The 11,387-nt window shown below is 39.1% G+C and overlaps 2 protein-coding genes across 2 annotated transcripts; one reads left to right on the forward strand and one right to left on the reverse strand.

Annotated features, from left to right (window-relative positions):
* The first annotated feature begins 486 nt into the window (after window positions 1-486).
* Window positions 487-1,823, forward strand: LOC112452852 (upstream stimulatory factor 2-like). The gene is made up of 4 exons (XM_025013273.1): window positions 487-648; window positions 746-1,109; window positions 1,190-1,345; window positions 1,484-1,823. Exons 1-4 carry the CDS (start codon window positions 614-616, stop codon window positions 1,688-1,690), a joined length of 762 nt encoding a protein of 253 aa, XP_024869041.1. The 5' UTR covers window positions 487-613; the 3' UTR covers window positions 1,691-1,823.
* Window positions 1,824-3,769: 1,946 nt separating this feature from the next.
* Window positions 3,770-11,311, reverse strand: LOC112452851 (rho guanine nucleotide exchange factor 4-like). Its single transcript, XM_025013272.1, has 8 exons — window positions 11,105-11,311; window positions 9,476-9,576; window positions 7,702-8,024; window positions 7,100-7,471; window positions 6,511-6,873; window positions 6,150-6,363; window positions 5,631-5,873; window positions 3,770-5,397 (listed from the first exon to the last, which is right to left on the reverse strand). The coding sequence occupies exons 1-8, from the start codon at window positions 11,188-11,190 to the stop codon at window positions 5,255-5,257; spliced, it is 1,845 nt and encodes a 614-aa protein (XP_024869040.1). The 5' UTR covers window positions 11,191-11,311; the 3' UTR covers window positions 3,770-5,254.
* Window positions 11,312-11,387: the final 76 nt, after the last annotated feature.

Genomic DNA, 11,387 nt, shown 5'->3' on the forward strand with positions numbered 1-11,387 from the left:
TACACAATGTCCCCCCTGATATATGTTAAAAATTATCTATAGCAATGAATATATATATATTTATTGAATGTCAAATTGTAACTTTTATTTCTTTTATTTCATATATGAATAATATATGATTATATGAAATAAATTATTTCATATTTCATGTGAATGACATGTGAAATATGAAATATGACATATGAAATATATAAAATTGCATCCTTGCAATGTAAGGATGTTTAAAATGGTCAGCTGTACATTGAATTGAGTGAGTGAAAAAATTAATAAATTAAACGTTAGGAAAAAGAAGAGGAAAGACGAGAAATACAAAAGGTTCTTTTACGAAAAACAAATGTCATACTTTATTGCGCGGCCAGAGAGATACCGAAGCGGCGCTCTCACGATTGTACCGGTCGCGCAAAATTCTTTTCACAAAGTGAGTTCTCGAACTTCTGAAGAGCGCTACAGTAGAATACGAATGCCAGGCGTCAACAGGCCGAAAGGTTAGCGTTCCAATACCGGCTTGCATGTTTTCAACGTTATCTCGTCGGTATAATTACTATTGATGCACCAACGCGTCGTTATTTATACATCAAATTAATGATCGCAAAAGCATTTGCCGCTTATTGAAATGGAGGTCAATCAGTTTGAACCTATTGACGAAAGGTATGAGTATTTTTTTTTTGCAGAAATGCCTTGTGTTTATCATTTGTGTTGTAAGTGCATTTTTTTTCTCGACAACAAAACCACGCTCGTGTTATAGCACAGATGAGAATATAGTGAACGATGAGGCTGTTGGTGTGGTTCTGGAAGAAGTGGACTGCGATGCTGATGTAGAAGCTGACGATGACAACATACAGTACCACTTGTACGCAGTAAACAGAGATGACAATACAGTGGCCTACAAAGTTATGCATGTCAGCAACAATGACAGAGAGGACAATGAGCTTTCGATAGCCACGCCTGTGAATAATACTGTCCAGGTTTTGACTTCGCCGCTGAACGGACAATTATACGTGCTCAGTAATGGCAATGACGTTGTAACATCAGAATCTGCTAGAGTGGTTCCTAGCGTAGCTAAATTGCAGATAGAAGGATCACAAAATATCGTAACCACCGTGAAGAAGGTAAAAGTCATTCGATATTATCGATGCACTTTACGTTATCGTTGATTTTTCATTTAGGAAAATGAAAATTATATGTTTAGAGGGACGAGAGACGAAGAGTAACGCACAATGAAGTTGAAAGACGTAGAAGGGACAAAATTAGCAACTGGATTTCTAAGTTGGCAAATCTCTTGGCCGAATGTGATCCGGAGAATGTGAATAAAGACGGAGATGTAAAATCCAATTTGGAACCGCAAGTACGACATTTGCAAATTCTTAAATCGATATTTGTCTTTTGATAATAATTTACAAATAAATTAATAAATTCTTTATTTTATATTATAAAAACATATAACTTGTATTATTTGTTAATGCTAGTACTAATTTATTTATAGAGTAAAGGAGGTATACTAGCGCGAGCTTATGAGTATATTACGGAATTAAGAGAGGCTCCGGAAAAACTAGCCCAAAGCTTGGATGAAAGCGCACAGTTGATGGAAGAAGTCAAGAATCTTCGACAAGTCGTAAATCAATTGAAAGACGAAAATTCAAAATTAAAAGCCCAAATTTCAAAACAGGACGATGTGACTGTAATTCCTTAAATCTTACTTAAATTTTTGTCTAAGCTTAAGGATTAACATAATTCAGTGTTCATTGCCTTGTGTTACTGCTATATAAACGTTTATAGACATATATCTTTACGAAAAAATGAAATAAGAACACATGGACAAAGTATAATAGTTATAAAATGTTTATTTACATATATGTAACTCAGCATATACATATATATATATATAGAAATATAGATATATATGTATGTGCTTGTATTTGGAAACAATGACAATCATATTGTATAACATTCTATTGTACATGTCGTAAACAATAATTATAATACGAACAATCGATCTCGCAATGACAAATAATCGTCAAGATGATTAAATTAAAGAGATGTACAAATATACAAAATGATATCACCGTTTAATTAGTAATCAACTATATGAACGTCAGATATATAGCTTAACAGTACGTTTCACTTAGTCGCTACAAAACGTGTTGAAGTTATTTTCTCTAACGAGAGAGTAGGTCTACGGTATTTACACTTACAAAACACGTCTATATATGTACAGAAAACATTGCGATATCATGCGTTATCTCTGCTGCTTTTCCTCTTGCATCGTTAGCGCGTAGCGCGATCTCGCTACGGAAAAAGAGCTCTGCTTAGTTCATCATCAGTATGTACGCACACGGTTATCGATATCAAATCTCATTGTCAGGGAAAATATAATCGCGTTTTTAAATGCGTTATATATGTACGTAATAGCCTAAATTATCATAACAATAACGCTTAGTTTAATATTTATTGCTTTGAAGCGCATTTCCTCGAGTTTTGTGCAGATCTTGCTTGACGGTTTCTGAAAGAATAACTGTTTCCGAAAAGAAGAAAGGGGAGAGGGTAGTATTTTCCGAGGTAAAAAAGTAATCGGTGCGTCAGATATGTAATTCATCTGCCAATGCATGAGAGCTCGTGAATGCGAGATACGAATTTTCACGGATTTCGATTACTTCTCCGTCGTGAGAGTGCAAGTGCAGTTTCATGAATTGTTCGTGAAAAGTTGTGCTTACTTGTGGATTACACAATATTGTGTCCCGCAGACAACACGAGTGTCGTCAAGAGACGCCTGTAAAACTTGTTGTAGAAGACGTTCCTCCGAAGGATATCTTTTAGACTTCCGTGTTGCTCGGGATCCCCCTCGCTACTTATCAATCTTATCATTAACAAGTTACTCTTCTTTATACTTACGTTGGCCATTAAAGCAGTCCATGTATAATAGCGATACTTATAAAAAAAATCACATTCCAATCAATGAGTCATTTCTCCTATAAAAATAACTCTGAAATGAGTTGGGTCCAGCAACAAATTTGCGCCTCTCCTAAGTCTAAACATCAACAGGCTAATGATCTCTCTGTACAGTAGGAATCTTGATCCATTCTTTTATCATTATATTGTCCTCGTCATATATAGTAAATTACGTTGTCGGGAAATAAGTAAAAATATACCTTTCTATGTATTATACAAAAACGTAAATACCGCCTCGCTCATACTCGTGTGTTACACCCCTTTAGACATAAATGTCAAAAAGACAGAATAGTCGCGTTTGTCCCTCGTATATATACTGTATATAAGAGAGAGAGAGAGAGAAAAAGAGAGAAAGAGAATCGAAATTATACCGATCTCTTTTTTCTATTAAAGACCGAACCAAACAATTCTAACGAACGAAGACTTATTTCTTTTAACTTATTGGCAGTGTTGGAAACTTTCAGGATCTGTGATTAAGTAAAACTGCAAGATCGAACATTTTGTCAAGGGACCGCATAGATAATATGCACATATTATTAACACAGAGGTTCTTCTGCTGACAGATATTATTTTCTCGTTGCTAAGTCTTCATACATCTTTCTGTACAAGAGTAGAAAAACTTGAGAGAGATTCTCGCGATCTTCTCCCTTTTCCTTTTTCTTCCTTTTTCCATCTTTTTTTTTCTTTTTAAAAGCTTGGCGATTCACATCGCAGTCGGGTAAGGAGACATGATATGCGAATATTTACATATCTTTTTTAATCACCTTTTTTCATCTGTATGCTACTGCGTTGTTTCGCGTAAACATAAACGTTTTTTTTTCTCTCCTTCGCCCTCGCGTTTCAGCCTCTCGTCTTCTTGTCTTCCCGTCGTTCGCAACTTCGTACAAACTACTACAAATATTATGATTACGATGCGAAATAACGAACATTAGTTAGGCAGTAAGAGTTACCTTGTATAGCTCGCTGGAGATTTTCTCTACGAAATACATCTACATTTTCGTTGAGAGAAAAGTGGTGTGCGGAATCGGCCGATCAGAATTTCCTCGCGAAATCAATCAACATGTAGATTTTTGTGATCGAACTTGTTGACGCTTGCGTAGAACTGTGTACGTGCTATTAGTTCTCGTTGTACGTAAAATTGGTCGACAAAATAATTTTCGAAATAACGATCAAATAATCTAGACGAAAGGCGAAGCTCGTTTAACGAATTCAATTCAGATATATTTCCTAATCGATCCCGTCGCATTTCTCTCTCAAGATTACAACCTCAAGGTTTCCTCCCGAGGAAGCATCTCAGTTGTCAGTCTTTCGATTATCATAAAAAATACAGCCGTGTGACGTACCATGCCAGCTTTTCGACCCAAAAAGCGATTGCGCGTGTAACAATATATCATATATATATCATGTTTCATCGGCGTTCATCAAGAATTCGCGATGACGAATGACTAGTACTTTCTCTTTAGTACTTCAGAAGCCCGCTATTGACTTTATACATTTATAGACTATCTACTTCTCTAAATGTCTCTACTTCCCTAATCTACTCTCGTGTCCGCTATTATTAACGGTAATTTTTAACGCCAAATATCTACAAGAGCGATTATACACCTCTCTCAGCTCATAACAAATATTTTTCTTCTCCGAAACGTTCTTTCTTTGGACGGTGCTTCTCAGACTGGGCACCATCGTAACGTCACGTTGAAGATGATCGAACATTGCTTTAAGATCTAAGAGTTAGGCAAGCACCGATTCGAAGACTCACAAAATCCTGGTTAGGCATAATGAGCGACTTTTGTCTGCAAGTATCTAAAGTGGACGATGATATCTGCTTGATAGAGAGAAACGTCTGCTTTCTGTGAGAGAGGCAGTGAGTGAAAAATCATTGGAAGTTTCTTCTATTTTGCGGATCGCTGTTCATGGACAATGATCAAAATCGGTCGACAAAATCGATAGCGATTACTTTCCCTGCCTTAGAAGAAGAGGTATACTTCGTCGGACAAAATCTACTTATGAATTATCTAAACACCTTCGTGCCGTACATATGACGAGGCGCGCTGTTCATCCTCGGTGCTACGAAATCCTAGCGAAATCATAGTGGCTCGTTCATCGATGCTTAGAGAATAATTTCCACGACCAGTCACATACAATAAACAGTATTACCCTGACCGGAATTCAAATGCCTGCTCGCAAAGGCTCCTAAGTTTCGAAGCGACGAAGATCGGGGTATCTCGCGCCAGGATTTCGACAGGACGATGCAGCGTCGTTAGCCGCAGCTTTATAGGTCAATATACGGTACGAAGGTGGGCCTGTCTCAGGACGGTTGAAGCCGCGTGCTCTTCTTGCTGCTACCAAACATGAACCAGGTCCCAACCTTCCGTCCCAGCGAATTCGTGGTGCCTTGACCGACCATTGTCGTCGGCATCTCGTACGCCGATTCTCTCTTATATGCTTTGTCTGCAACATCGTTAAATTAATACAAGATAAAAATAGACTGATCGAGTAAGTTAAATAAATCAAATTAAATCGGTCAATATAAATTAATACAAAATAAAAAAGTTAGGTATTTTATAGCGAAAACATACAATATTTTAGAGAGAAGATAAAATAAAATTAAAATAGCGGTTTTTTTTTCGAACAAAATCTAATTTTATTAAATTAGTACAGACATCATAGTGGCAAATACTTACTGCGAGGTTTGATCGGTGGTCTGTTCTGCTGTCTGTTAGCGGCAAGCCTGGCGAGCTGCCTAGCTGCTGCTGGAAACTCCAATCCGTCGTTTCTGTCTTTAGCCACTAGCCTTCGTTCCTCGGCCATCGCCGCTAGCCACCGCCGTTTCTCCTCCGCTGTGCGGCAACAGAAAAGCAACCATTTGTCCCGGACGCAGCTGTATACCTTTAGGCAATGCCTCACTGTCACCCCTGATTGAAGGTCTACGGGTAAAATTGATCATTAGCTTGATATATCTTTATTATAAGGCGTGGTCGATATTTTATATCGTACCCTACCGTTTCTATCTTAATTATTTAATAACGTCTCTTACTGTAATAACGCAGTAATACGCAAAATGGAATTTTATAAAATAAAAAAATTATATAAAATAATAAAATTAACCAATTACAGAGTTATTACACTGTTGTCATAAGAGATGTAAAAGATATCCTAACAATTTAAATTTATCGAGAAATCCTATTAACAACATTCGTTACCTTTTCCGTCAGGCACATCAATGACCTCGCTGGTGTCGAGATAGATGCGACCTTTGTAGACGTAGGTGTCGCGCTTGAGAATGTCCTTCTTGCAGTAGACCAGTTGATGATCGAAGAGGAATAATGTGATGTTATTCGTCCACATGCCAGTCTTCACTCTCATCGCATCACCTTGATAAATAAGTTGCGACGAAACTTCTATGAGATCCTCACCCTGCGACCGATTGCCGTCGATATTAAACGTATTTCGAGACAATTATTTTAGATAAAGCTCGCACTATGAAGGTAATCAGTATTATCAAGAGGATTCAAAATGCAAATTTTAAAAACAGTTTTTATCACAACTACAAAAAGCTCGTACCTCCCAACCTTCTACGCGCATTTGCCATGCGGCCAATTTCTCCAAACTTTCCATCCGCCTTTTTCTCTCATTGATCAATACCGCGACGTCTCTCATCGCTTCCAAGGCCTCTTGGATCTTGTGATAATCCGGATGATCGGTCTTCGTATATTTCAGTAACTCTGCCAATTGAAGGGGATATTTGCATATTCGTTGGATGGGCGTCAATAAATAGCCGTCCAAGGGGATCTCGATGAGACCCCTCATCAGTCGACAAGCCTCGAAAAATTTGCTATAACGATTGTGATGGTAGAGCTCCTGCAGCGTCGCCGTGGCCATTGGGTGACTGTTACAGTACTCGGAATACATTCGAAAACCCGCCCTCTGAAAGAATCAATAATACGTCTTTCGTCTTCTTTTTCTTTAACTTTATCCAAAGGTACATAGACATAGACAGAGTTCTTTCTCTCTAACTTCTTTCCAACTTTTAATATAGTCCAAGAAAGTTAAGATAATGAAGAAATATAGAGACAAATCGATCAATTTATCACTCGGATGCATGGAATTTTCAACGAAGAAGAAAGCGCGATATTTTGATAATGCCACTAACATGATTGAGGAAGCATTCGCCGATGCAGCTTTTGTATGGCGCGTTCCAGTCGATGCGGTCCTCGAGATCCTTCAGAAACTCAGACTGAAAGTCTAGAAGTTCCTCGAGGTTGATGAAGATCGTCTCGATCTGCTCCTCGGTAAACATGTCCGTGCGCCTGCGGCATTCCGCGATGTAACCCTCGGCCACGTCGCGTAGGACCTTGACGAAGTCGCGCTCGGTCTGGACGAGCTCGCGGACCACGCTGGTCCTCACTTGCTCGTTCGAGAGCAGGGAGACGCTCGTCCGCCTTCTAAGTTGAGTACCCGAGGATCCTCCCGAGGCCATCGCGGCCAGACAATCCTCCACCGTATCTTCTTGGCTCACGCGCAACTATAAACAAATTTATTTTAACCGAGTTTATTTATTATATCTAAGTTTAACTTAATTTAACCATATAACTAAATTACAAATCAACTTTGTTTTCTATTGTTATAATTATTGTTTTATATTAATATTGTGTTGTGCTTAAATAAATAATTATGATGTTATTACTTAAGGTCATTCTAAGGCTAAAAGTGTAATTTATTTTAATATGTATGGACCCATTCAAGGACATTTACCCTGACAAAAGCGGCCGGAAACCATCCGTGCTCTCCTCTGCAGCTGCCCCACCACCAATCCCTGTCCAGTGTATCGAGGACGTCGATGACATCCCCGGCGCGAAAAGCCAGTTCCTCCGGCTCCATCGCCACATGATCCCAAACAGCCTCGGCCAACATGACGATTTCTTCATCCATCGTCTGCTCAAACGATTTCTTCTTATCCGTCAAAGAAGTGATCGAAGATTCGGAATCGGACATCATCTCGTCGTCTTCCGATGTTCCGGCTCTTCCATCCTGCTCGTCCTCTGATAGCACGTTGCCACCGGGTAATCTTGCGCCTACTTTTTTCGGGAATAGAATTTTATTGTAATAAAAATAAAAAAAAGGGATATGAAGAACACATACCCTTACACAGATCGCCCATTGATTTAAATTTTAAACAAAAAACGCAAGTGAAAAGATAAATAGAAATTAATCAGCATGTATAATACTGTTATCTTTTCGATAGAGGTACATTTCAAATTCCATTCTCTGCAAAATTACAGAGTGGATATTAAAAATATAAGAAAAGAATACATATAAAATCGCCTTTCTTAAAGAAATGTCTTCATTTAATTCTTTAATTTTTAATACAAATGTTTCGTCTGGGCAAAACAATCGACAAACACTCGATTCCCACAAAGCGTCCCACAACGTAAACGACATTTCGCTCCGTTTACGCTCGTCGGAGGAATCCCTCTGGAAGTTATTGGGACAACAAGTACGTCTCAGCCCCCGGGCCAAAAACTGTCCACCGTGCAGCTCTCGGCGTGAGCGGAAAAAGAATGAAACAGTAATTTTCATGAGATTCCTCGAGAGAAGGTAACCAAGCCCGCCGGAGTATCTCTCCCTCTCGGTATTCAGTTAACCCGCATACGTGCGAATTGATCGCACCCTCGGGAAGTCGCGTCTCTTTCTCTCGCGCGGGAAGGAGAGACGAGAAGTGCGAGAGAGAGCGCTTTTACGAGAGCTTCTCCGGCAAGCCAGGGTCCTTACTATCATCGCAAAACAGAAGCGTTTCCACACGAAGCAACGTTTTTACAGGGATAAGAGACGGAGCATGACGATTATTACACAGGGATGTCCCATTCCTTACTCTCGCGCAATTATCCTCCCTCGTTTTTTCTTTCTCTTTCTTAAGAGGGTGCATTCGATGGCAACACGATGTGGGTGAATGTCTCAACAATGTCTTTACGAGGAATGCATGCTGAATACTCTTCGTGGTGATGTCTAGAGAGAAACTGGCGGTCTCTGTGATATACGGTGCACTAGATATCATCGAGGGTTTTTCTACTGGCGTGTAAACTCTATCTACCCAGCAAACGCGTTCTGACATGAATCCATGTCTCTCCAACGATTCCAGTTACCGCACGAAAACATCTATCTCGAGTATATACTTGAAAAAAAATGATGTAAAAAGAATTTTGTTTTCTGTATCGTTCTTTCGCGTTTCTCTTTTCATCTCAATTTTTTAAATATTATTTATAAATATTACGTTAATTAAATTGTATAACGTATCTTTTAATAATTCAGAATAATCTATTGTAAGATTAACTGGAGTGATATGATAACTCTTCTCAATCAGTAATGATTCGAGAAGAGACGTGCGGCCTCGCGTTTCACAGGCGCGATAAGAGAATGGTCCACGCGCGTGCTTGATAGACAAGACGAGAGGAACGTGATCTACGTCAGAGAGCTCGAAGTCTATCTTAAATTAAGAGGCATCAGAGCAAATACCGATGACGGTGCTTACCTGCGGTTTTGGCGCGCATCAGCGGCGAGAGCTGATTGATTCCCAGTGGCTGGCTAAGCGACCGCCTCAAATTTGTCCGAGAACTCCTCCCTTTCGCGTTACTAAAGAGAGCGCGAGAAAAAAAAGAGAGAAATCGTTAATTCGACATTAATTCGTATCTGTTACCGCGTTAACGTGCGGCGTATCGAGCGAAGGGTTCGACAAAAGCGTGTACTCAGGTATTAAGCATATCGGTACAACATTCAGCAACAGATTACAGTATAGGTAGGTATAATATGTATATAGATATATGTATATAGAGTACAACACACGACAAGAGGTATGTATATATACATATGTATATATACGTATGTTACGCGTGGCACAGATCAACTTTTTACTGGAGGAAAGATTAAAAGAAGGTGGTTTGTTATAATACCCGTCTACCTACCACTGGTCTCCCTCGATTTACTGGAAAGGTTCGAGAACAAAGAATTTTAAGTTTTCCCAAGTTGTCACTTAGTTTTTCGGGGGTTTTGTTGATTCGAGATGTGGGATACGCGATATTAGTGTTACGTTTTGTGAGAGGAAGTCAGAATTGTTATATTGATTCGAAAATAAAGAAGCAGCGAGCGAGCGAGCGCGTCAGGCTACAGTAGGTACGGCCGTGCGGCTAAGAAGAGCGGAATTAACAAGCGTTCGATATGTCTTTTTGTTTCGCATGTTTCTCTTTTCTTTTAACGCCTCCTCGACACTGCTAGCTTTTCACACTCGCAGAGTGTGAAAGATTAAGTATGCTCGCCTCGATTCCGGAAACCCAAGGAAACGTTGCTTGGACCTTTAACGTACAACTCTCACGATTAAGCCGTACGCATCTGTCGGACGTGACAACTTTACGCGCAAAACAAAACATTTATCAATAAAGTCTTCGGTTTGAGGTATTTAAAGAAATTATAATAAAAGAATGATAAAGTTAAGATAATATTACAAAGAAAGAATATTATAAAAGTATTATTACAAAGAAGAAAAACCTCTCTCAATTATAATTCCATTCAGAAAATTTTGTAATTTTTTAGATAGAATAGCATCTCAATCTTTGTTACTGTAAAATCGCGTATTTATCAAATAGGGCAATTTTATACGTAAGATATTCGTAAATAATTTAAAAAGCTTCAATAAATATTTGAAGGAATTATAATGAAAATTCTACGATAATAACATTACAAGATAATATTACGGAAAAGAAAACCTTTTTCAATTATAGTCCCGTTCAGAAAATCTTTTAGATAGGAATACATTAAGAAAAGTCGCTTCGAGAATAATAAGGAAGATCGTTAAAGCTTTTTTAATGGGGTTTACTCTTACTCAAACTACGTTTTCATTACTGAACATTATTTGAATATTCGATGGTTTTATAACTTTCTAAGTCTTTTGTATTTATACATATTTTCCTCTCGTTAAAGATTTTCAAGCAAGGCTCCTCTAACACAATTGTATCCCTATCAATTCAAGGATCCAAACGCAACGGTTGCCTGGGTTTCTCCAGCCTTCGCGAAGAGCCGACGTGATTCGCAAATGGCGATGATTTAATGAGGCGTACGCGATAAGGGTTGCTTGAACACGAGGCGCGATTGTGATGATTAAACGCACCTTCTGAGCGTAACGATATCATGGGAGGAGTGCCTCGGGCTGAGCCTGGGCGGTCTCGTCTTGATCGGCGATGGAGTTGACAGCATCCTACGATAATTGTGAACGTATCCTGACCTCGTGTCCCATTGGAGCAACCTCTGCCCCCCTAGGTCGCTGTTCGTGCGACGCACGTGATTATGTCGCGACGAACGATTCTGTAAATCCGCCTGGAACAATCATGCGGATTTCGGATGAAAAACTTCCCTGCGATTCGCGGCGAATTAATATCGCAGCTCTGCGTATC

This window comes from Temnothorax curvispinosus, unplaced genomic scaffold (genome assembly GCF_003070985.1).
Source record: "Temnothorax curvispinosus isolate PA1 unplaced genomic scaffold, ASM307098v1 QBEX01003756.1, whole genome shotgun sequence".
Lineage (NCBI taxonomy): Eukaryota > Metazoa > Arthropoda > Insecta > Hymenoptera > Formicidae > Temnothorax > Temnothorax curvispinosus.